The sequence below is a fragment of the Lactuca virosa genome, chromosome 5, assembly GCF_052849685.1.
Source record: "Lactuca virosa cultivar CGN04683 chromosome 5, Lactuca_virosa_CGN04683_v6, whole genome shotgun sequence".
Lineage (NCBI taxonomy): Eukaryota > Viridiplantae > Streptophyta > Magnoliopsida > Asterales > Asteraceae > Lactuca > Lactuca virosa.
In genome coordinates this window covers 102,083,292-102,110,800 of record NC_136430.1, presented here as the reverse complement: position 1 = coordinate 102,110,800, position 27,509 = coordinate 102,083,292, and the positions used below count along the sequence as shown (strand labels likewise).

At 32.8% G+C, this 27,509-nt stretch overlaps 2 protein-coding genes across 2 annotated transcripts; one reads left to right on the top strand and one right to left on the bottom strand.

Moving 5' to 3' along the window:
* Positions 1-15,402: 15,402 nt before the first annotated feature.
* Positions 15,403-23,426, top strand: LOC145115471 (putative ABC transporter C family member 15). The gene is made up of 12 exons (XM_079051763.1): positions 15,403-15,613; positions 15,977-16,095; positions 17,432-19,752; positions 20,026-20,112; positions 20,173-20,811; positions 20,882-21,046; positions 21,140-21,434; positions 21,608-21,822; positions 21,912-22,217; positions 22,296-22,359; positions 22,469-22,708; positions 23,077-23,426. The coding sequence occupies exons 2-12, from the start codon at positions 16,065-16,067 to the stop codon at positions 23,190-23,192; spliced, it is 4,479 nt and encodes a 1,492-aa protein (XP_078907889.1). The 5' UTR covers positions 15,403-15,613; positions 15,977-16,064; the 3' UTR covers positions 23,193-23,426.
* A 400-nt stretch (positions 23,427-23,826) lies between these two features.
* Positions 23,827-27,298, bottom strand: LOC145116638 (ribose-phosphate pyrophosphokinase 1). The gene is made up of 9 exons (XM_079052959.1): positions 27,056-27,298; positions 26,171-26,344; positions 25,847-26,095; positions 25,591-25,734; positions 25,342-25,509; positions 25,044-25,113; positions 24,446-24,527; positions 24,192-24,351; positions 23,827-24,041 (listed from the first exon to the last, which is right to left on the bottom strand). The coding sequence occupies exons 1-9, from the start codon at positions 27,137-27,139 to the stop codon at positions 24,003-24,005; spliced, it is 1,170 nt and encodes a 389-aa protein (XP_078909085.1). The 5' UTR covers positions 27,140-27,298; the 3' UTR covers positions 23,827-24,002.
* Between the last annotated feature and the right edge of the window lie 211 nt (positions 27,299-27,509).

Below are 27,509 nucleotides of genomic sequence, written 5' to 3'. Positions count from 1 at the left end.
CGACAAAAAACGACTTTTGAAGGTGATTTTTACACTTTTTCATCACTTTCTGGAGATCTGAAGGCTGTGGATCATCTCATTCAATTAGTTTAGTAAGATTTAGTAGTTTAATGTCTCTTATCGTTGTTCTAGACTCGTTTTTAGCCATGTCTGGCTAAACCCCTATATTTCAGTTCAGCAAGATTAGTACTTTTCATGTAATCAATCATTAGACTTGGGTTTTGATTTGTGATTATATCTAGTTATTTTAGTTTTTGATTCTTTTTAGTCTGATCACCTAATTGAGGATTAAATCATTCTAGTTAATCAGTTGTTGAAATTCGTAATTGTTTTGATAAAGTGGTAATAAGTACAAGTAATAGATCGGTTCCATGTTGGAGTTGACTTTGTTATAAATTGAAATTTCTTATTTTATGCTTCCAATATTGTGAGAAGTATTGAAAATTTTGGGAATTTTACACAGATCATAATGCTGCTTTTCTGACTTGATTAAGAGCTTGTTTAATTAGGTTAGTAAAAAGTTAGGATTAACTAAAGAGCTTGTTTTGGTTAATTAACTAGGTAAAAAAGAACTTACTAGAGCTTATTAGTAGTGTTCAGTACCAGCTTAGATAGAACGCATCTTAAATAACCAGGTCTAGGTTGATTGCATGATTAGAAAAGTCAAAGCAAAACTGAATTCGCTTTTTATTATTGAATTTTATTTAGTTATTTTCAATGGTATTTTAGTTTTTAATTAATAATTAAAAAATCCCACTTTTTATATTTTTTCTGTTTTATAACTAGTGCGTGTCTTACGCAAAGAGGCATTAACCATTAGGTTGTGTCCCTGAGGATTCGATCATGCTTCCCCGTGCAACCAAATAGTGATTTTATTTGTTTAAGATGTACGTGATGGTGTCTTAACACTAAGGAATTTTATATATGAAATTCCATTATGGCCAAAACCGCTATCTACCGTTTCTATCAGGTGTGATAGTGTTGCTACCTTGGCTGAGGCTTATAGTCAAGTATATAATGGGAAGTCTATACATATAGGTGTTAGACATATCTTGGTTCGTTAGCTCATAATGAATGGTATGATATTTGTGGAGTTTGTTTGAACTCATTTGAATTTAGCCGGTCATCTAACTAAAGGGTTAGCTAGAGATCTTGTGCACAAGGCGGCTATGGAGATGGGTTTAAAGTCCACCTGAAATCTTTGTTATTAAGATACCCAATTACCATTTAATGTAATGTTAGATGTTGAATTCAATATGGAAGGCATGATATTTGAAGATTGGAACACATTTATTAACATCGTCCTAATGTATGTGTTCAGTACTGCAAGTAAATGAGGTTGAAATTTTATTTCATAATAATTCTTTTGGAAAATTGCATTTACAGGTGCAAGAATAAAAGGACTACCTATATAAGCATGAAGTTTAGCAGCTTCAAGAAGTTTAAGACTTAGATTTGATATGCTTATTGAAAGATAGGACATGGGCTAGTAAAATATAGTGTCAAGTTAGAATTTATGAGTATGTAAACAATTGTGTGTATTATCTTCATGTAGTCGCTATGAATGTAACACCCCGTTTTCACTTTACAATAGAATTTAATATAAACGTTTGTTTATAAAATTCAATATATATATATATATATATATATATATATATATATATATATAGGGCTAGGTTATTTTGTTTCTTACATCTATTATGTGCCCGTAAGCACAATTCTGGACCAATGGATGAATAAAATCAATGGTCATGATCTGAGGGTCTATGATATTACAATAGCGTAACATGTACCATATAATCACACAAATTTCAGCAGAATTGTGGTTTGGTCAATTAACCTACATTAAAAAAGGAAATATTCGGATTTTAAGGGATAATTAATTTCCTTTTTTTAAATCTGAATTTTTTAAATTAATTCAAATTTAATTCTATTATAATTTCTAATACTAACCAATTTTATTCTGTCAGAATGACAAAGAGTCAAATAAACTAGTAAATATATTTTCAATTTTATTCTTGCAGAATATGGTTCATTCAATATATTTTTTGTAATTAACATGCTTAAAAAATTATACAACATATTATCAAGAATAACATTTTCTAAAGAATGCAAATTTTATTTTTTAAGAATCACTAATTACATTAATTCGTAAAGAATAAGACTAAACAATTATTACATTCATTCTGAAAAAAAAATGATTAATAATAGTTTAAGAATTATATTTATTCTTAAAGATTAAAACTAAGAATGGTTAAAAAAATAAAAATAAAAACATCAAAAATCTAACAAAAACACTTTATACATTCTGGCACAATACATTCTGCTAGAATACTCTCGTTCTCCATGTTTTCTTCTTTTTCCACATCAATGGCAGCCTCTTCAAAATCTATATCCACAAAGAAAACATAATAAACTTTAAAATATTAAAATTTTTAGTATATTCTAAAAGAATAAAACTATAAATTCTAATAGAATGTGTTAGACATTAAAGACTTTTAATTTATTCTAGCAGATTACCAGTTAAACAAATATACTTGTTGTTCACATACATTCTTAAATACATTCTGCCAGAATGAATTTATGTAGTCTATGCTTTAGAATGTTTATACATAAAATACATTCTGCTAGATTGCACTATCGTTCGCCATGATTACTTTCTTTTCCATATCATAATACAAAAACCTGTTCATTATATGAGAATGTAAATATAAAATAAACATGTGTTTCTAGAAATTCTGACAGAATGCATACCACATGGTTAGATTCTTTGATTTTTTTAGCATTTCAACAAACACTTGTTAGCCATTACCATAAAACAAGCCAAATGGTAAGCATTGATTTGTTAATCATAAAAATTATGAGAATGAACTTGTCCATTCTGTGAGAATATAAGTATTACATAAAACATGTGTTCGTGATATCATATTCTGTCAGAATGGTATTACATGATAAAAAACACTAAAAACACTTAAGAAACACTAAAAAATATCAAATTCGGCTAAGTTAAAGAAAACACCAATCAAAACTATAATATCGGTCACTAAAAAAACACTAAAAAACATCAACCCCGGTTAAATTCATAAATTGAAATAGAAGAAACCTTCTGATTCAATCTTTCTTCGCAAAAAAAAAAATTGAACGAGATTCATTAATTACATGTTGTGCGTGCATGATTGTATTCAACCCCAGTTAGGTTTTCTTATGCCCCTGTCAAATCAAAATCCCAAATTCGAAACCAAAATCAGATACCAGAATCACATAAAGAAACTCGATCTAAAGTTCTTAAAAGCTTACCTGAAACCCTCGTCGGCCGAGCTGTTTAACGGCGACACGAAGCTTTTTAGTCGGGTATTGATCGGATTTAATGGCGCCGATGTAGACACACCCAAAACCACCTTCGCTGATCTTTGCTGATCGGCTGAAGCCATTGGTGGCCGATTTGAGTTCGGGGAAAGTGAAGACTCGAAGATTACTTGGTCTTTATGAAAAACTAGGAACATTAGACCTTCTTCCAATCGATTATGTGCTTACGTCGGAAAGAGGCTACATCTCCGGCTCACTTGAGTCCTTTTGTCGACCTACCTATAGGTGAAAAAGAATAAGCGTCGTCTGATATAAGAGAGGATATAAGAGAGAGAGAGAGAGAGAGAGAGAGACTAGGTCAAATATATTTATTTTATTTCCTTAATTGTAGGAATTCAATTAAATGATCCCTTAATTACAAGTATAAAATGTCCAAAATACCCTTAAATGATTTATTTAATTATTTATTATTTCTTGAATTCTCATTGGTGCATTTTGGAACACAATAGTTGCAAGAAACATTTGAACCTATCTCTCTCTCTCTCTCTCTCTCTCTCTCTCTATATATATATATATATATATATATATATATATATATATATATATATATATATATATATTACTTTTCAGCCAAAATAATCATTATAAACATGTAGTAGATGTCAATACGATTCCATATATATAAAGAACGCCCAAATCTGACTTCGTATAAGAAGTTATGATTTTTCTAAGTTTCGTGTTCAGCTCGACATAGCTATGTGTATCATAAAACGTGAATTTGAGATCAGATGCTTTTTAGTTAAAGCAATGTAAATGAGAGTTGAAGATCCCATAAAAATGAACTCGTCGATATAGAGAACGTATAGGATGGAGTTCTTATGAAAAAGGTTATGAATTTTGCAAGAATTTTAACAGCCTAATCGATCTAAAATATGAATTTAAATTAGATTAAGAACTAGTTGTTAAGACCTAAAGGAAATTTGTAGTACTCGTAAATACCTACATGTGGATATAAAGAACGTCGAAAACGGAGATCGTATGTGAAAGTTATGATTTAACGAAGATTGTGAAAAATACCCGCAAGACGATGACGTAGCATCACCAGAGTGCGCAACGTGGCATGGCCGGAGGCAACATGGCACCACGATTTTTTGTGACACTTGGCACTGTGATATCGTGACACGTGGCATAATGAGGAACAAGTCTTGTATGTGAGGCAGCTCTAGCCAACATTGAAGACATAGGGCGTGGCGCGCCTATGGAGGACGCGGCGGACGCGGCGTGCCTCCCTGAGATCTATATATATCAACCAATTTTGCTTCATTTCACTCACAATCCAAATTTTTCTATCAATTCTTTTTCCCTCCCTATTGAGTCCAAACTTTTCTAGCTTTTTGGAATATTTAGTGAAGCTCTGAAGCGCCAGAGAGCCCAACAAAATAGAAGTATTCGGTATCAAAGTTTTGCCGGTGATTTTCTGGTTTTCGCAAAAAATTTATGTAAGTTAAGTTACACTTACTACACTTTAAGTGTAACTTATATTTATAATCACAATCGTTATTAAGAATGTATAAATAAGATTTATCAGTGATTCCATTCATAATACTGATTGATCTACTTACGGGAATGATGTCTAGGCTAGATTTAGTGAGGTGCTTAAAGTGTATCTTCAAAATAGTATACTCTGTATACCAAACAGATCCTACCTCCGATATGATCTTACCTGTTTGTTGCTTATTTGATAGAGCTTGAAGTAGAGATTAATAAGTTATAGTATAATAGGCTAATACTTGTTAGGTGTGTTGCTCAACAATTGGATCACCCAAATAGTTGTTAATCGTCTGAGTAGTTTTCCAGGTGAGTTATCTCACTATACTATGTGTTATAATATATATATATATATATATATATATATATATATATATATACATGTATGTTAGGATATAAGAGTTAGTAGAGTAGAGCCGGAGGTATAGTCTCTATGTACTTAATGTTATTGTACTTGAATTATTGTTACGGTTAAGTGAGGGGTTGACGGAGAAACATCGACAGGTCAAGAGCCTATAGACTCATGTTGACAATAAAATGGAAAGTAGGTCCTAAGTCTAAATACATATATTATTGGCATATCGGCGAAAGCTCGTGAGCCAATTGGCGGATCGGTGAAAGGTCGTGAGCCATTATATATATGCATGTATATGTATTGTGATATATGGTATGTTGGGAAACTCACTAAGTTGCGGGCTTACCCAATTGATTACAAATGATTTCAGGTATTTCTTCGGATCGTGAGAAGCGCAAGGCTCGATTGTACATACGCATTATGTCTCCCGCATAAATTAATTACACTCTGATTTAAATGAAATACTGCCAAATAAAAATGAAAATTTTATCATGAAAAACAGGATGTTACAATGAATAGAAAGGGTTTAATCCTTAGTGACACCCTGATTATTAAATATTTTGAGTGATTAATATACTAATGTGAAATTCAATCGTCCCGATATTTCATTTATGCATCAGTTTAATGTTTGTTATGACTTTGATTTAAGTTAATCAAGATTACACTTAAATGGAGGAGGTTTGTTGGTGATTTGTTTCACCAATGTTATTTAAGTGTAATGAGATTAATTTTTTTAACCAATATAATCATGATAAATATTGAACAAGTAAGGGTGGTGCAGAGTGCACACTTGTTTAAGTTTATACAGATTTAAAGTACATTGTTATTTAGGGAGAAATCCCTATACCACCGGGGTTCGGGAGCAGCGCCCCTGGTAGCAAGGTCCAAGATGTGGCAACCCATGGCGGAGTCCAAGGGTCAGAGCTCGTGGTTGGGGCCGTGCTTAACTGTGAACCCGGTTTAGTGATAGTTTTGGGTTAATATTGCTTTATAGAAAATGCATAAAAATCCAAACTTTTGATTTTGAACCTAGTTTTTTACCCTAATTGTGAACCTGATTTAGTGACAGTTTTGTGATGGTTACAAAACTGCCATATGACAGTTTTAGTGACAGTTTTGGCAGATTTCAGACAAAGTGGTTATTTCCTATCTTATTGATCATACAAATTTGGTACACATATCATAACTTCTTATCATGATCTATTCTTGAAACTTTTGTTGAGTTTTATCCAATTTTAGATTTCGACTATACCATCAAAATACTTTAATCTAAAAGTGCAATCATGAACTCGGTAATCCAAGCAATCATAACTTTGTTTTTCTAACATGTTGTAGGAGTCAAAATTCCATCACAGTAATCTGAAAAAACAAGAGTACCGAGATCAAGGATCAACTTGAGGTAGATGACCAGAAAATGGAAACGTCAATTCATCAAAATACGCATGACATGTTATCATGTTGTGTAGATACGCCAAGTATATGTCTTGTGAGATATATATTAATCAGTATCTATATAGAACAACTTTACAAGAAATAAGGATAAAAACAAAACAAACTTCCTTCATGTTTTATTTGATTTGATGATATATCGCTAATAGATTAATAGAAAATGTTATTGGTAAATTGAGTAATCTAATCTATTTTTGACTTGATTTTAAATAAAAATAGCCATTTTTAATAAAGTTTTGAAAAAATACCACATGCTCCGGAATCACTGAGGTAAATGATCTAACCCGTTATCGTGGCCCCCTTTTATATATTATTTCAGACAATCACTCTTAGACAAACATTTTAGACTTCTCGACATTTCAGACTTGCTATAGATCACGTTTCAAACTACTCTAAATTCAAAATATGTCGTGTGACAGTGAAGAGCTCCAACATTTGTGGGTATGTGTTGATTTTTTTATAGGTTATTTTGTTATTATATGTTAAAAAAGGTTGAAGTGTTTTTTGTATGATTATATGTGATTAGTTGGGAATAATTAGTTTTGGCTTGATTTTGGTGGTTGTTACACTTATTGTAAGATTATATGTGATTAATAGGACATGTAAAATCATAAAAATAAAAAAAACAGTTCAGAACTACTCCGAAGTGTAAAGATATAGTTTATTATATATATATATATATATATATATATATATATATATATATATATATATATATATATATATAGAGAGAGAGAGAGAGAGAGCTAGGTTCAAATGTGGATAGACATCTATTGTGCGGACGTGTGGACAATGCTATTTGGTGAGAATGACAAAGAAAATATGTTGTTTGATAATATAAATACGTTCAATCTTACATAACTATTGTCATTAACACACATTTTCACTAATTAAATCATCTATAAAGTTATTATAGACTTTTTATTATTATTCTCATTCTGTCAGAATGTTTATTAAATCGTATTCTGTCAGAATGAAAGTGAGTGAAAAACGATGTATGAGAACAAAAATGAATAAGAATTAGTGAGAATGCATGAAAATAATGATATTTATGTAAGGTTGAATGTATTCGCATTACTAAACAGCTTATTCTTTTAGTAATTTTCACTTTAGAGTCGATTTTGGTGGTACTTGTGTTTTTTGTCTGATTAGTATTAGTATTAAGAACAAATAGGAAAAGTAAAAACCAAAAACAAATGTTCCCTTACAATCTGGAATGTAAACATTTAGTCCAGAATATGTGGAACATGTTCGGAATATGAATAATAGTCCAGAATTCAATTTTGGAACATTGGCAAGATTAGTCCAAAACAGCAAACAGTTACCTAATTTAAATATTTTTTAATTTGTAGCATGAGGATACGTACGATGTGGTGGTAATTACAACTTGTACACCTAAACAAGCTAGGGAAATTATGGTATGTTACTTTACAGCCCAACCAAGCATGAGAGGTGCTCTTTAGGGATTCTTGTATTGGTGTGTGGGTTGATGTGCCAATGAGTGTAGAATGACACTTATTATGTCAATACTTAATATGCAAAGAGGTAGTTAACAATCCCATGTCAGATGTTGACGAGTTACTATTCCACGTAGACGACTACCAACTATGTTTCATTAAGAGAGTTTTCTACCTTATTATCGGCTTGAAGTTCAGGCATTATTTTCCTGCTTATTTATCGCCAGCATGGTTTAGACATCACTTTTTCGTTTGTCTTGGGTTCTAAATTGGTGAAAGTTCATGATGTTATGCAAGTCTTTAATAACTCACCTCATCAATTATTTGATGAAGATGCAGTCAGAGTGTCCCTCTTGTTAATGTTAGAGAATGAATTGTGTGGTAGATACCCTAGACAACTAGTACATGATGAATACCTTGCACTGATCTTTGATTTGGACCAAATCAATAGGTAACAATAAAATTATGATTTTATATCACATGATTCCCTTTAAATTTTCTTCAAAAAAATGAAAATTGGTGACAAAGTTACCCGTAGGGACGAGTAATCTAGGATTATAAGTACAAACAGTTGTCCAATGTCTTTGATAAAATTGAGGAGCATATGCAACCTACCTACCGAAGAACTGGTTGAAGATATTCTTATATTGTGTAGGGATTTATGTATGTTTTTAAGGTGATAATATATGATTATTATGTAAAACTATTTTAACATTATTATGTTTTCTACTTATTTGACATATTAATTTTATAGATTTGGATTATGGAGAAGTCTCCATACAGTATGAAACTTGGTACCCGTAGACCGGGTGTGATCCTTCGGGCAGTTGCTTGTTGAAGCTTAGTCTTTTATGGTCGAGTGATTGTGTCTTAATTTAAATTTTAATCAATAAATTTATGTGAAGGAATTTTATGCAGCATCCCCCCTTCGAGATCTTACAGCCTGCTCAACAGGAGCATGTTGCTTATAGTGGCCTGATAGTTGGGCATGGATAAACACAATTGATTTACCTTTTTGATTTGTGCTTTTGAGTATGTTTTGGAGAATTTTGTTTTCTTTCTGTAATATAAACAATTATGTTTGACCGAACAAGATGTTTAATTTAATTTTAGAAGTTACAAGTTGATACAAACATGACTATGGGTTTTTTATATCAATAATATCATACTCTTGACTATTTGTTTTTTTGACTAATTTTGATCTTAGACTTAGTTTTAGACTTACCCTTACATTTGACACTTGATTAGTCCTACTTGATAGTTCAATTTTTGTTGAATCTGCTAGATATGGAGCGTCACAATTTCTACTTGTGTGGTCGATCCTTTAACAATGATTGCATTTTTATGAATCAGACCTTCATGGCTTCGTGGATGTCTTGGTTTTCGTTTGTCTATCAATGTTAGTAATACAACCATGACTTCATCTGGTTGTTCTTATTCAGTTGGAACTAGAACAGGAAACGCCACCCCTCTATATGTTGGTCGATACATTTCCACTGTTAAGTATTGTTAGACACATTTATGACGGTGTTTGTATCTCAGCTCCTTGAAAGTCGCCATAGCATGAGAATAGGAATACCAGAAAATTATCATTTCCTACATGTACAGTAATGGTTTTGTTTGTTGAATATACCATATTTCATTTGGTCAGTCGCTTCATATCTGCTTTCATCAATCTGGTATACCTAAAAACTTGATGATTTGTTAATCCTCATATCGATAACTTTCTCAGCATAAACATTAACATGTAGCTCACTTTTGTGCTATACAAGAATAGAAAAATATTCTCATGCAAAGTAAAATATGGTAAAATAAATTGAAGGTATTATAATTTATTTAAATACCTGCAACATTACACTGTTGACCCCACCATTGATGCATTGTTGCTCAAAATCAACATCTTTATTGGTAGTTTTCGTGCATCTTTTAATAACACATTGATGGACTCGGTGTTGTATGATGTCATTAAGTTATGACGACCCCCCTGGGAAACACGCCCTTGCCCGTTTATGGTCACCGATTCTGTCTATCCATGTACGAAAATATCAGATAAAGCACGGTGTAGCCTACCCAAGTTGTCTATAAAATCATACTCTCAGTAAGCTTTTCATGCCTCCTGAAAAAATTTGATTATGTCTTGTTTGCCGATCTTTTCTTGCATATTCATCAACAAATGTCGACAACAAAGTTCGTGATACGCTTTTGGGAACGCATCTTGATGAATATTTCAATAGAATTGGCTTTATCAGATATGATAACCAAAGGGGTTATATCCTTAATACATTCTTTCATCTTGGATAAAAAAAACATATCCAAGATTCCCCACTTTCTTTCCTTTTTCAATGTCAAATGTTATTGGAAGAATTTGGTTATTACCACCCATGGCTATTATTAGGAACAAAATTCTCATGTATTTTCTTTTTAGGTGTGCTCCATCAATGATAATAATATGACACGAACATGTTTGAAAAGCTCGAATCTACACAATAATATAATAGTAATTAGATCCAATATATGTATAACAAGTACAAAAAATATACATAAGAAATAATACCATGCAACCGATGGCGGACAAAAATTATTCAAATTTGTTATTGTTATCTGTCTTTATCAGTGTAACGATCCCTTGATTCTTCATCTTTAAATTGTAACAATATAAAGAAAGTCTTTGAAAGCTTTCTTCAGGGGTCCCTCTTAACAAATTTAGAGCATATATTTTTGCACTCCATGCTTGCCAATAGGAAATATGCACACTAATACAGTCATTTACAATTCGTTGAATTTGTTTTCCCCGCAACATATTACATGTACTGTCAGCTAATATGTCCTTCAAGAAGTGACCCAACACTTTTTTGTTGGTTTGGCGATGACAAGGACGGAGTTGTGTGTTTGAGTAAGTGTCAGTTTTCGATAGTTTATTGACTTGAAATGATTTAGTCTCTTTATCTTTTATAGCTTGTAACCGCCATTTACAATTTTTCACAAAGCAAACAGCTTTACACTTGTCTTTTGTAGATTTTCTCACTCTCATTTGAAAACCCTCATTAACACATGTGAAACCCAAATTAAGATTAAGCTCTTCTTTGCTTTTAAATAGTTGAAAGAGCTTCACATACGAAGAATGATTGTGGGCTATAGAAACTTTACGTTTTTCATATGATAATTCAGGCAATGGTAAGGGTTCAGGCATACCATAATGAATGGTTTTTGTTTCTTTAAAATCTGAAAAATAATAAGGGAACTTTTCTTATTAGACTTTTTGGGGCTCAGTTTTATCCTCTTCGGATTCAATCTCATCCCCAACAAATTTAGTGAAACTCTTAAATTGTTCCACTGGGTATCTATGTGGAATTATATTACCATCATCAACCAATATCGTTAGTTTTACCTGATCAATTGTATATTTATCAACATAAAATGTTGGACCGACATCAGCAAAAACCTTACCTTTGTACCTAACATCGTCCCTTTTCTACAAGCTCATTGTAAGAAGGAACATGATTCAATGTCATAAGTAATAAATTACAAATTTGGTTATTTCCAGCACCGGAAGATCCATTGTCGCGTTCCATAACATTATTAACAACAAACATATGTATTGTGTTAGGAGGCGTACTACTAACAAAACTAAGAAAATATGTAACATCACTATCGTCAAGAAATCTGCATAACTATGTTTGATCTAGGACATTGAAAAGATAGACATATTTTATTAGTATATAATCTGGACTTCGAAGCAACAAACGTAATTAATCTAGAAAAGTTGATAACAATTTTTAATATATACCAAAACATGTGTAGTATAAAACAATATACTACATATATCCTTCAATTTACATCCATTGTCATCCACTAGAAACATGTATTCTAAAAACGGCTTATACAAACTTATTTTTAGTATCCCAAATGCAGCAACAATGGCAATAGAAATACCTTAATATTATCACTCTGAAATGTCAGACATTCCAGAGAAGAGATTCAGAATGCACTTTTTCAATCCGGAACGTGCGGTTGTCAAATTCCGGACAAATCTTCGTCCAACCACCGCCAACTCCGGAACGATCTTAACTACTCCGGAATACAGTATTCCGAACTATGTGATCATTTTTCAAAAACTTTAAAAAAGTGATTATTTTCTATAAATAACTCATTTATAAAGTTAGTTTACTCAATTTTCCAAACTTATTCTATATGAATTAGATAAACGTTTAGATGTTCTAAGATTTAACAAACATAACTCATACAAAAATAAATATATTACAAATTTCAAACATAAAACATGTTTAAACTATTTCATTTACCTTCTTGTTTATACATTAGAACTTAACTTTAATAATCCCAAAAACATCATAAAGTAATTAGAAAAACAAAACAGTATTTGTTTTCATGTGATTGTCATCTCAACTTTCTCTTTTTCGGCCGATACTGGTTCATTACACTAAATGAGATTTACCACACGTAATCTTTTTTTCGCATATATTAGAAGACTATTTCCATGATTCAAACCTTCACACCAACGTAATTTGCCAATCGGGAAAAGGGGAATTAAAACCATGAGGTTTACTTTACTATATATGGGGATGCCGTTAGATATTATCGAAGTTAAATGCTTTTTAGGATATCATAAATAATTAAGAGACGTATCAAGTTTGCGCATATTCTTGAAAAGTTCAACAATTACCATTTGAGCCAAAGTACACTGACAACACTATCGACTTTTGAGAGAAATAATGAGATAAAAAGGTGTAGAATTGTTTAGCATTTATATGAAAAAATAGAAAAAAAATGTAATAGTTAAAAACTTAAATGTAAGAAAAGTAGTTTGATTCAAAAACAATATGTTTTAGATGGTTTTATTATTATAAATTATTGCAGTATAACAAAAAGGTGTTTACAAATAAGAAATAGAATATAAATTTTGTCTATTTATTTATTATAGCATCTTGTTAGGCTAACTTTTTATTTAATTATAACTTATGTGAAGTTTGGTTTGCTGGAATTAGAGCCGACAAAAATCGATCCAACCTGCTAATCCAACTCGAATCCAACCTAAATTTAGCGGGTTGGGTCGAGATTTTCAACTCATTTAAGTTAAATGAGTTAACCCATTTAATTAAATAGGTTGAGTTGGATAAAAATTATCAATCTGTTTTTAACCTGCCAACTCATTTAACTTTAATATATATTTAATTTAATAATTATTTGAATATTATCATGTATTAATCAAAGTATTAATTTATAAATTATAATGTTGTTTTATTATTTATGTTTAAAAAAATTACAAACCTAATTCTTATCCTTTTTTCTTAACACCAACAATACTAGCCATTTTCCAAAATCACTTTGAAATTAAACATTTTTAATGTTATTTTAACAATTTATATGTATTTTTGCATTAGAATTGTGCTTTTGTCATACTTTAAAACTTTATTTACGTTTGGAACTAATTTAAGTGGTGTAATCTTTATTTAATTTATTTATTTAAATAGGTTAACCAAGGTTTAACCAATTTATGTGGTAGGTTGAGTCGGAACTAAATAAACAGGTCAACCCAGTGATAACCAATTTATGTAAAAGGTTGAGTTGGGTTGCAAAATATCAACCAATTTAAATAAACAGGTTGGGTTGGACCTGAACCCAACCCAGGTCGACCCATTGACACTTCAACCCAATTAATAAATGGGTTGAACCTGAACCCAACCCAGGTCGACCCATTGACAGTTCTAGCTGGAATCCATGGGAATTAGAAGGAATTGGAATCTAATTTCATCATTTTCCTTTGTTTGGTTCAAGCTTTCAAAATGAATTGGATTCCTAAATGAGTCAAATTTTTCTTCCAACGAGGGAAAATAAATTCCATCCAAAAACGTAAGGAATTAAAATTCATTTCAAGTGAGAATGTTGAATGTTACCATATTACCCATTTTACTTTTAACACTACATATGAAACCCCTTTGTCGCAACCACCACCTCCACCACCACCTACACCGCCACCCACCATCACCACCATCGGTACCTCCGCTACCACTACCCTCCACCCACTAGCACCATCACATCCACTACCACCGACCACTGTCATCGCTACCCACCACCTCTATCACCACCACCGCCACAACCACCACCACCACACATCACCGCCGTTACCACCCGCTACACACCACCTCTACCACCACCCACCACCGCCACAACCACCAACCACCATCACCGTCACCATCACTCGCCACCTCCACCACCGTCATGACCTCTACCACCACACTACCTTCCACCTCCACCACCACTCACCACCGCGACCATACCATCACTGCCACCACCACCGTCATCACCTCTGCCACTACCCACCATCACCTATGTCGCCATCATCACCACTATTGTCACCGTCAATATCACTGCCAACATCACCATTATATACTAATTTTATAATTTATATAATATATTTTTATATATAAGTTATAAAACAAAGTAAAAATAAGCAAAAAAATGCAATTTTGTCATTTTATATTTTTTCAGTTCCATTTTCTGCTAACCAAACATAATATTAGATTTGGATTCAAATTTCATTCCTGCCAACCAAACAGAATATGGAATTTGATTGCAATTCCTGATATATTCCAATTCCTTTAATAAATTTCAATTCCTTCAAAAACATTCTGCAAACCAAATGCCACCTTAAAAGTGGAAACTATGTTTCATTTGTGTAAAAAAGTTTAGAAAAAATATAGATTTAATCTTTTAAGATATATAAAATAATATAAAAATTAAAAGCTAAAAACTAAAATCCCTAAAATCTTTAGAAAAAAACATGTTAAGTCATATACCCATAAAATACAATATTATAATAAAAAAAATAAATAAAAAGTTAAATACAAGCACATTGTTTAGTGGGACTTTTGGTAACCTTTTAATTTTCAATTAAAAGCCAAACTTTTAATTTTTCGAAGTCAAATTGTTTGATATCTTTTTAATTTTTGTCTCTTAATTATTCAGTGTCCTTTTAATTTTTAATAGAAAGAGTTCTGAACAGTTTTGGAAATACCTTAATTTTTTAGCAAACTATTTTACCTTTTCTCTTTCTACGATGACAAGACTTTCTCCACTGGACTCTCCGACTTCTTAAAAATCTCCTACTTCTTAAAAATTCAGACCCTATCTAACAGGCTTAATACAAAATCCAAAAAATAATACTTTTAACTTTATATATATATATATATATATATATATATATATATATATATATATATATATATATATATATATGTTCGGCTTTTTTTCTGAAAATATTCCATTCACCCAGTTTTTAAATCATGAGAACACAGCCTTAATGGTAGATGACTATCTCCGTACGTACTTTCTTATATATATATAACATCAATCACAAAAGTGTTATATAGTTTAGAACCTCTCTCCAAGTCGATATCAGAAGAAGCAGACCATTCATTCATTCCGGTGAAGAACAGTCGGATGCTTTCTGAAGACATGTTCATCTCCACCAACATATCAGGTTGGTGTTGTTAATTAGAATCCTACTAATTAATACAGACAACGTAACGGTGTTTGTGTAAAATAACTCAAAACTATGCTCATATTCAAGATGAACTTATGAGGTTTTTGTAAACTATACGTAACTATGTTTTTTTTTATTAAGAAAAGTGCAGTGTTGATGTTCATTTTTCTTGATATTACCTCTAACGTACATCTTTGGTCCTTTCTTTGTAATTTCTTTTGGGAAGACATATATAGGAGGAAAAAGGAGATTTGAAGTCCGTGACACTTGAATTATTATCATCCACACAATGAAATCAGATACCATCAAAAACTGATTGATTGATGAATTTTTTTTGTTTTATATATAAATGTGATATAGTTGACAAGCTCTCTCCAAGTTGATACATGAAATATTTGTCTGTACAAGTGAAGAACTGTTCAAGGTGTGGAGGTAAACTGTGGTTTGAATGCTTTCTAAAGCTATGGAGGTCATAAAAGGTTAGTTCTATATTTTAACAGCTCCATGGTAATTTTAAGATTATCGATGAACATATCTTTAACTTGGGCTCATTTATTTATATTAAAAGTCTTGAATTTGACTTAGAGATGACTGGTTTTTCAAGGATAAATAACATAGTTCTTGATATATACTATGTTAATTGTTTGTGGAAACCTATGCATTTCATTTTGGAATATCGGAACAACATTGATACATCAAGATAGATTTTACAATTTTTTTATATTTTTAGAATGTCTTTTAATATTTTAAAAAGTGGATGTGATTGTGCTCGGTGATTAGAAAGGAAAGTCGACTGCGGTTTTCCTTATGAGTGGAAGATAGAGGTGGCAAAAAGGATAGTGGAGAGGTGTTGGGTACTGACTCAATCGGGTGCTAAGCCTTTTTGTCAAAGATTTTTTTGTCAATTTTTAATATTGTATATAATTAAAATGTTAGTGTTTTAATTCGCTTTAGATGGCATTTCACTTGTTTTCTTTTTGCCTCATTTATTTATATTTTTTAGACCACTTAGAATAAATATAACCCAAATCGACCATTTTCACAAGTAATGAGTAAAAATTGACTCGAATAAATGGCCATTGCTGTTTCATTTGGAGTCAACAGGGTCAAACTAGATGCTAGTGCGAAAGGGTCAAAATATTTATGGTGTGTTGCCTTGGAGATTTTGTGCTGTTAGCTTTAAAACTACTGAAAAAGAAAATATATTTTTGTCTTGCATGGTTTTTAAATTTTATTTTAAACAAAAAAAATTTAATTTAAAAAAAAATTTCAAGTAGTTTTTAAGTGCTTTTGACCTTTTAGCTTTTAGTTTTATATAAATTTACAATTTTAAAAGCTAAAAAACTAATTTTATCCAAACAATTTTACATTACATTGTCTAATTACCAATTAAATTACACCAACTAGTTTTTTCCTCCCTTGAAATATTCTAAAAAGTGATACATATTTTTTCTCATCTAGAGTAAATAAGTGTATGTCCTAACGTAAATTATATAAAACGTATGGCAAAATCGTTTGATTTATAAATTTCAAAAATAACTGGATTGACTATAAAGAAAGCTTAAATCGTCATACTCATAGGCACAACAAAATGTCAACTTTGACATATAAACCTTATGTTTACTAAAACAACAAATAATTATCATTTCATCAACAAATTACACCAAAACCTTCGTCTATACATAAACTTGTTATGCCATATAATCTTGTCACCTATCACTTATTGTAACACCAAGAAATTCATACCAAATTCAAAGTTAAAATTTCAAAAGTTGACCAAAATAGTTGAATGATTTTTTGTTACATAACACACAGGTTTGAAGCTATCTGAATTTTGGGAACCATGGCTGCAGCCAGGCTCACCATGTTTGTGGGAAACTTCAAGTATTATTCTCCAACTTGGGTTCCTTGCGGTCTTGTTAATCGGTCTTTTAAAGAGACTCATCGAGCCATCACGGTGCACCCACGAACCGAAAGCCAAGACCCGCGAACCGAACCCAACCAACATCAAAATCGGCCTCTCATACAAACTAAGTCTAGCATGTTCCATACTCTTACTTGCAACACATATTATGATCCCAATAACCTTCAAAACTAGAAGCAAAGCACATTGCAAATATGGAATCCCTATTCTATCCTCCGAAATCATGCAAATTGTTTCATGGGTCATGACATTGATCGCGTTATATGTCGTCCCAAAACATAAACATGTTAATTTCCCATGGATTCTAAGAGTCTGGTGGCTATGTACTTTCTTGTTAACGGCTTCACGGATAACTCTTGATGTTCATTTTCTAGTTTTGAATCATATTAACCCGGGATTACTCGAATACATTGATTTAATCAGTGTTCTATCGTCTACTTGTTTGTTGTTTCTTGCGATTAGAGGGAAAACGGGCATAACTGTAGCTAACCCAAGTAGCATCACTGAGCCATTACTAAATGAAAACAACGATACAAAACAAGAAAAAAGAGAATGCCCATATGGAAAAGCTTCGATCTTTCAACTTGTTACATTTTCTTGGATCAACCCTTTGTTTGTTGCCGGAAACAAGAAACCACTCGACCAAGATGAAGTCCCGGATGTCGATTTCATAGATTCCGGTAGTTTTACCTCTGAATCCTTCGACAAATGCTTAGCACAAAACCCATCAATTTACAAAGCGATTTATCGTTTTACAAGAAAGAAAGTAGCAATCAATGCCCTTTTCGCTATTACAAGTGCTGCTGCATCGTATGTTGGGCCATATCTCATCAGTGATTTCGTGAATTTTCTAAACGAAAAGAAAACCAGAAGTTTAACCAGCGGATACCTTATCGTGTTAGGGTTCTTGGGTGCGAAATTTATTGAGACACTAACACAACGACAATGGATCTTTGGTGCTCGTCAACTCGGACTCCGACTCAGGGCTGCTTTGATCTCTCACATTTACAAAAAAGGGCTTGTGTTATCGAGCCGATCATGTCAAAGCCACACAAGTGGCGAGATCATCAACATCATGAGCGTTGACATTCAACGAATAACAGATTTCATGTGGTACATTAACACACTCTTCATGTTGCCGATTCAAATCACGTTAGCGATGTTTGTCCTTCATATAAATCTTGGAAACGGAGCATTTATCGGATTAGCAGCAACGATAGTGTTAATGTCCGGGAACATACCTTTAACTCGAGTTCAGAAAAGGTATCAGTCGAAGATCATGGAGTCAAAAGATGCGAGAATGAAGTCGACTTCAGAGGTTTTACGTAACATAAAGACGCTAAAACTTCAAGCATGGGACACCCATTATCTTCAAAAACTCGAAAGTTTCAGGAAAGTCGAATACGATTGGTTATGGAGATCAATGAAACTGAATGCTCTTGCAGCTTTTGTCTTCTGGGGTGCGCCAATTTTCATATCGGTGATGACTTTTGGAGGTTGTGTTTTAATGGGTATCCCTCTCACGTCCGGCCGAGTTCTATCTGCATTAGCTACATTCAGAATGTTACAAGATCCGATCTTTAATCTTCCCGATCTTCTAAACGTAATCGCACAAGGGAAAGTATCTGCAGATCGGGTGGCTTCTTATCTCCGGGAAGAAGAGATTGAACCCAATACAGTCGAGTTTGTTCCAAGAAATCTCACAGAATTTGACGTCCAAATCGAAAACGGAAGATTCAGCTGGGATCCCGATTCAAGAACTGCAAATCTTGATCAAATTCAGCTTCACGTCAAACGAGGAATGAAGGTGGCGATATGTGGAACTGTCGGCGCCGGAAAATCTAGCCTCCTGTCATGCATACTCGGTGAGATGCCAAAGTTATCGGGAACTGTGAAGATAAGTGGTACTAAAGCTTACGTTCCTCAATCTGCATGGATTTTAACGGGGAATGTTCGAGAGAATATTTTGTTTGGGAATGATTACGATAGAACGAGATATGAGAAGACTGTTAAAGCATGTGCTTTGACTAAAGATTTTGAGCTTTTTTCCACCGGAGATTTGACGGAGATTGGGGAAAGAGGGATAAACATGAGCGGAGGTCAAAAGCAAAGGATTCAGATTGCTCGTGCTGTGTATGATGATGCTGATATTTATCTGCTTGACGATCCGTTTAGCGCCGTTGATGCACATACAGGAACTGAACTCTTTCAGGTTTGAAAAATCTTTTAGATTTTCAATTCTTTAATGTTTATGATTCAGAATATATAGAACCACAATGATTATTTGTTTGCTACGTAACAAAATAAAAGTGCAAGCTAGGCATTTTATGATTTTATCATCTTTTTGCCATGTTCCATAGTTTTTCATGTGTCGCTAACCTTTTTTTAATCAAGTCTCGTTAATTATGTCTTCAATATGAACAATTTTTCTTGACGATTTTACTCTGTCGCTAAATCTGTTGATTCATTATTTTTGTTATTATAGAAATGCCTTCTTGGAATGCTCAAGGAAAAGACTGTGCTCTATGTTACACACCAAGTCGAGTTTCTTCCAGCCGCAGATCTCATTCTGGTAAGCCAATTTTTATTTTTTTTAATATTATCTTCAATTTCATGACAAATTCAAAAACAGGTTATGCAAAATGGAAGAATTGCTCAAGTTGGAACTTTCAAAGAACTTTTAAAACAAAACATAGGATTCGAAGTTCTAGTTGGAGCTCATAACCACGCTCTAGAATCAGTCCTAGCAGTTGAAAACTCAAGTCGAGAATCCGAGCAAACACAAACCGATGAAGAACCAACTTTAATCACAGAACTCGCACAAACTCGGCAAGATTCAGACCATAGTTTATGTGTAGAAATGTCAAAAAAGGAAGGGAAACTGATTCATGAAGAAGAAAGAGAAAAAGGAAGCATCGGGAAAGAAGTTTACTGGTCTTATTTGACTTTAGTAAAAGGTGGTGTTTTAGTTCCGATCATACTTTTAGCTCAGTCTTCCTTTCAGACTCTACAGATTGCTAGTAATTACTGGATGGCATGGGCATGTCCGACTGATTCAAGTGATGAGATAATCAATGGAATGGGATTCATTTTACTTGTTTATACACTTTTAGCAGTGGGAAGTGCTTTCTGTGTACTTCTTCGAGCCTCACTTGTTGCTATAGCGGGACTTTCCACTTCTGAAAAGCTTTTCAACAAGATGCTACATAGCGTTTTACGTGCGCCTTTGTCCTTCTTCGACTCCACCCCAACTGGCAGAATCTTGAATCGAGTGAGTAAATTTAAATTAAAGATTTTTTAGGGTTTCAAGTTTTTCGTGTTAAACTAAATTAAATATGCAGGCATCCACGGATCAAAGTGTGTTAGATTTAGAAATGGCAAATCGAATAGGATGGTGTGCGTTTTCAACAATTCAGCTTCTGGGAACAATGGCAGTCATGTCACAGGTTGCATGGCAAGTGTTCGCCATTCTTATTCCCGTGACAGGTGTCTGCATATGGTATCAGGTAAGAATCTACATTAAAAGTTCGCGTGTTTCCAAAATCAAAAGTCTAACACTTTTTTTTTTTACAAATCGATGTTTTCATGATTAATTTCAGCGATATTACATACCAACTGCAAGAGAATTAGCACGATTAGCAGGCATAGAAAGAGCCCCAATTCTTCATCATTTTGCAGAGTCTCTCACTGGTGCAGCAACAATCCGTGCTTTCCATCAACAAGATCGGTTTATTGAGAAAAATCTTTATTTGATTGATAACCACTCGAGACCATGGTTTCATAATGTGGCAGCAATCGAGTGGCTTTGTTTCAGATTGAACCAGTTATCAAATTTCGTCTTTGCGTTCTCACTTATTCTCCTTGTTACTCTTCCTGATGGAATCATTAATCCAAGTGAGTTCATAATTTCAGTATTACAGAATAATCCGTTACTAGCGTCACCAAAACCCCTGTTGACACATTTTGGGAAAGTTCCACCCCCAAATTACACCCATACTCTACAAATTAAATCTCAAGTAAACAAAATTACGAAAGTTGAATCGAATGTGTGTTTTTTCTCATGGCAGGTATTGCAGGATTAGCAGTGACTTATGGGATCAATCTAAATGTTCAGCAAGCTTCTGTTATATGGAATATATGCAATGCAGAAAACAAAATGATCTCAGTGGAAAGAGTGTTGCAATATTCAAATCTTACCAGTGAAGCGCCTCTTGTGATTGAGGATTCTCGACCCTCAAGCCAATGGCCACAAAACGGAACAATTTCTTTCACGAATTTGCAGGTATAAATAATTAAGCTTCTTCAATTCTGCAAATTCGAAATCAAGATAAACTAAAAGAAAACCGAAATTGTGTCATTTTTTTTATGCAGATTCGATACGCAGATCATCTCCCTTCTGTCTTGAAAAACATTACCTGCACATTTCCAGGAAAGAAGAAAGTTGGAGTTGTTGGAAGAACAGGAAGTGGAAAGTCAACTCTTATACAAGCAATTTTTAGAGTTATAGAGCCTACAGAAGGTTTTATCACGATAGATGGTGTAGATATATGCAAGATAGGCCTTCATGACTTGAGATCAAGACTTAGCATTATTCCTCAAGATCCCACCATGTTTGAAGGAACAGTTAGAGGAAACCTCGACCCCCTAGACCAGTATCCCGATGTGGAAATTTGGGAGGTAATTGTTATGAAAGGGTATAATAGTCATTTTCATGTAACCCTAATTAAGGTCCGAAAATTTGTTATTTCATTTCAGGCTTTGGATAAATGTCAACTTGGCGATATAGTTCGTGGGAAAGAAGAGAAACTTGAATCTCCAGGTGAGATATTATTTTGGATTTTACATAAAATAAACAGATACATGAAATTATGTTTGCGATTTCTTGCATTTAGAAATTAAAAAAAAAAAAAAGTAATTGGATTTTGTAGTGGTTGAGGGGGGAGAAAACTGGAGTGTTGGGCAAAGGCAATTGTTTTGTCTTGGTAGAGCATTACTGAAGAAAAGCAGTATTCTTGTTCTTGATGAAGCAACAGCATCCATTGATTCGGCTACTGATGGAATTTTACAGCAGATTATTACCCATGAATTTAAGGATCGAACAATTGTCACAATAGCCCACAGAATCCATACTGTCATAGATAGCGATCTGGTTTTGGTTCTTAGTGATGGTAAGCATCATCACATACTCCTTTCTCATAAACTTTGACTTTTTAAAGTCAAAGATTTTAATTCGACATGAATTAATGTTTCACGTTTTTCAAGGAAAGAAATGGGAAAAATTAAAGTTTATAAAAATAGTATACAAGTAGGGTTACATTTTGATTTCAAAGTTTATAAAAAATAAACGTTGACTTTCAAAGTCATTGAGACTACTTGTAAACTTTAAATTGGAAATGAATGTTTCTTGACTTGTTACGATTTTGATAAAAATTTGTGAAGCAATTGTTTTTGGATTTTGGATTTCAAAAGTCAAAAGTTTGAATCTCTTAAACAAATGGAAACTTAACTTAACTACTTAAATATGGCCTTGAAACAGGAAAAATAGCGGAGTATGACACGCCATCAAAGCTATTAGAAAGAGAAAACTCATTCTTCTCAAGACTCATTAAGGAGTACTCAATGAGGTCAAATTTCGACACTTTTGTGAGCTAATTTGATTGAAGATATGTTTCTATATGTAGTTCATTCGAGCCGAGAGTATTCTTATCAAATAAATTGAAATGGACAAATGTACCCTTGGAATTCTTCATGTTGTAGATCAGCTGTATCAACCCTAGATTTGCCTTAAAAAATGCAAGGAGAATGTTTGATGAGTCCGAAAAGATCGAGTAAAATGTATCGACAATTCTTTATAAATTATTGAAGGTAGTCGAATTTGGTACAAAACTAGATTCAATGTTTAAGTATCTATGTGTTTCAACATTTTGGTTGACAATATGTTAGATAAATATACAAGTTCCACAAAGAGTACCCAATATATATAGGAGTGTTAAGGGAGACTGTAAATCAGGTACATAGTTCTTGATATGTTGCAAACTACACTATTTTCACAACTTATATATCAAGTAATTGATATGTTGGATTATTTATATTTGAAGTTTTGTCAAAAACATGGCATATAGTATCTTACAAATATCAGAAAAAAAAAAATGGAGTCACGCTTTAAGAGAACGAGTAATTATAGACATAAAAAGAATCAAGTGGAATGTTCCTATTAGTATTTATATTTCTACAATTAGTCCAAATTCACATACAAAATGGTTGGTTTGAAACGAAAACCAAGTAATGATGGTAAATTACATCACTTTATATATTTAAATCAAATATAATACTTATAAAAAGCACTAATGTCATAGAATAACAAGGTACTTAGGGTTAAAAATCTCATTTATAATTACAACATGGAAGTTTGAATCTGCAAAATGGATTAGATTTGTACAAGGGATGGGAGTTGAGGGTAACTTAGTCAATTCCGAGGCCAGAGAAGTGTTCATAGCCTCCCTGTACACAAAACATACAATATAAACAAATTAGTAATACTCCCAAATTTTGTCAAATTGTTTTTCTTTTTGAAAAAAAATGTTTAGACAATTCAGGTGTTTTTTAGGGTTATATGCAAGAAAAAAAAAAGTAAATAAAAAAGGGTCTTACAGAGTAGTCATCATGCACACGCCATATGCTTTCACCAAGTAAGTTTGCTACAGATAAAACAGTGAGCTGTGGAAAATAATTCTTTTCTGAAACTGGAACAGTATTTGTGATAATCACTTCTTGAAAAAGCCCACTTGACAACCTTTCAATCGCTGGTGGACTGCATATCAACAATTTAATAATAAAATATTAAACCTCAAAAATGAAAAAAAGAAAAAAAAAATTCATGACACAAATTATGAAAAGTGATGGACCTAAAAACAGCATGTGTGCAGCATGCATAAACTTCTCTTGCCCCTTCATGATGCAATAAGGCTGCACCTTTCGATATAGTACCTATAAATAAATAAAATCCACAAATAATTTTTAAACTAAATATATAAAGTTTCAATAACACTAAGGCTATGTTTGGCGTACTAGCTGAAAAGCTAGCTGTTAGCTGAAAAGCTAGCTGTTAAATAAAAAACTATCTGATAGCTGAAAAGCTAGCTGATAAAAAATAACGTTTGGTAAAACTAGCTGAAAAACTAGATGAAATATATAAAATTACATAAAAGGACATGTAGGAGTATGTGTTTCTATAATTAATTAAGGGGTGTATTTGGAAAATTTTAAAAAAGCTAGTCTAAGTAGCTTTTCAAAAAGCTAGCTTAAAAGCTACTTTTTGGCTTACCAAACACGACAACATAAAAAAGCTCGAAAAATAAGCTAGCTTATCAGCTAGCTGTGGCGCGCCAAACACAGCCTAAATTAGAGCATTTGTTTTTTTTTTTTGGAAGGAATGGAATCTATCAATATATATAAGGAGGGTATTTTAGTCTTTTAATAAAATAATCCATCTCCACTCCATACCAGCAGTGTCGATCATGTCATCCACCATAACTGCTACTTTACCCTTTACATCACCAATCAAATTCATTACCTGCAAGCCCATAGATACAACTTTTATATAATGGGTATTTTCGTCTTTTTAACAAATTAGGGATGAAATTAAAATCCAGTTCCCTTCCAAACTTGGAAGGAATGATAACCAAAATCTCCATGGAATGGAACATTTACATTTTACATTATATGATGTTTGGCAACAAAACATGAGGTTTTTTTATTCAAGGTCAATTTTGTAATTTGAGAAGCAATAAAAAAAAATTACTTCTGCCACATTGTGGCCATGACGCCGCTTATCAACAATGGCCAAAGGTGCATCTGATAATTTTTTGGCAAAAGCTCTTGCTCTAGCAACTCCACCAACATCAGGTGACACCACTACTAAATCATCAGTTTTAATTGTCTTGCTTGCAAGGTAATCAAGTATCACAGGCTGCTTATCCCAAAAAAAAAAATCTCAAAATGTAGTTTCATTGTAAAAAAAAATAAAGAATTAGAAAAGTAGTCTGATTACCTGACCATGTACATGATCAACTGGAATGTCAAAATAGCCCATTGATTGCCCAGAGTGAAGATCACAAGCAAGAACTCGATCTGCTCCTGCTTCTGTTATCAGATTTGCAACAAGTTTAGCTGCAATGGATTCACGTCCTTGAGTCTGATCCATCAATTGCAGATATATGTTAAACTTATAGTTAAATGATATATATATATATATATATATATATATATCCTTTAAATTTACACTTGAATTCATAATGCAAAGTTACCTTTCGATCAGCTCTTGCATATCCAAAGTATGGAATAACTGCAGTGATAGTTTTTGCAGATGCTCTGCGACATGCATCTATCATAATCAAAAGCTCCATAAGATTCTCATTTGCAGGAGGACATGTTGGTTGCACAAGATACACATCACACCCTCTAACACTCTCACGTAACTGAACATATATCTCTCCATCAGCAAAACGTTTTATATCAATCTTTCCAAGATCCAAACCCATGTAACATGCAACTTCCTATCAAATACAACAAAACTCAATCAACATTACATAATAGGCAACATATACATTGGGACAATGACCAAATTGTACCTCAGATAATAAAGGATTGGCAGTGCCTGAAAAGATCCGAAGTCTGTTGTCATCTTTTTTTGTTGGAATTCTCTCGAATTGATTCAAATTCAAGAAATTAGGCATTGTTTCTTGCTCATTGGTGAGGATTTGTGTATTCAACCTCCCGTTTTCTTTAAAATTGACCCTGCAACTCTGCTTCCATGACACTAGAGTTATGTATGGTTACATATTTGTCTATCACATACACAATAACTTATGCATCCATATAACATTGTGCAATCATTAGTTAACACGCATGCTACTATTTGTATGTTACAGTGATGAGTTCATTGCTCATGAAAAAATCTAATAGTTCCATTCTTCATGATTTATTATCTCCTATCTATACAGGACTATTTTGAATCAGATAACATTTCTTTAAGTGAATCAACAGATGGGAACTAGAATTCTTCTGTGTGTCCATATATATAGAAACACAGACATAAAATTCTTCTGTGTGTCCATATATATAGAAACACAGATATAAAAATACACACATATCATAGATGCACAGATTTTCAGGTGATCGTGTAATGTCTAGAAGCTAATTGAAGATGTTCATCCTTTCTTCTTCATTTGAAAGAAATGAACTTCTGTAAATAGATTATTAATCCCATTTCTATATAGCACAGATATATACATAACATACACAGATATTTTTAAAAGCTACTGATAAACAAACAAAAATAAACATCCACCGTACACTTAAACGCCAAAAGCAATCTGCACAGTGAAAATACTTGAACGCAACGAATCTTTGTATAGAGTCAACGCAAATTATGAAGTGTTTATACATAGATATGAATCGGAACCAAACTTTGAAGTGTTTACCAAAAGTAAACTGAAGAGACAGTAAAAACTCACAATTAAGCCGTTTCTAGCAGGGATTGCAGAGCTAAATTTGTTCGTAGCTGCGAGATTCGCTGAAGAAAACGCAAGAGAAGCCATCGGCGATTGGCGAGAAACTGATTACACTATCGGTATTATGTGCGTGTTAGAAAGAGCAGCCAGGATTTAGGGTTTTGGAGTATACGTGAGTACTGAGTAGTTAAAGTGGTGGTAAAGGACGTAATTGCGTATAAACAGGACAGTTGCAAAAAGATGTTGGTTATTGGTTAGCCAACGAGGATCTAATGAAAATTTCCACCTTTTCATAAGTGTGTTTGGATAGTTGAAAACTTTAAATTTGATAAAATTCAAGTTTCTTTTACTACATTTTGTGTTTCTTTTGGCTTGGAAATAAAACTACCAAAAAAAAAATGAAATTATTTAAGACTTAATGGCTTAAGCCTCTCATTTAAACCCATAAAAAGGAATG

Coding starts and splice junctions, on each gene's coding strand:
- LOC145115471 (XM_079051763.1), top strand. CDS start 16,065: ATGCTTTCTAAAGCTATGGAGGTCATAAAAG. Junction 21,047..21,139: donor GTGTCTGCATATGGTATCAG/GTAAGAATCTAC, acceptor GATTAATTTCAG/CGATATTACATACCAACTGC. Junction 22,709..23,076: donor GGTTTTGGTTCTTAGTGATG/GTAAGCATCATC, acceptor GCCTTGAAACAG/GAAAAATAGCGGAGTATGAC.
- LOC145116638 (XM_079052959.1), bottom strand. CDS start 27,139: ATGGCTTCTCTTGCGTTTTCTTCAGCGAATCTCGCAGCTACGAACAAA. Junction 26,096..26,170: donor CCAATCCTTTATTATCTGAG/GTACAATTTGGT, acceptor TGTATTTGATAG/GAAGTTGCATGTTACATGGG. Junction 24,042..24,191: donor GTGTGCATGATGACTACTCT/GTAAGACCCTTT, acceptor TTTTGTGTACAG/GGAGGCTATGAACACTTCTC.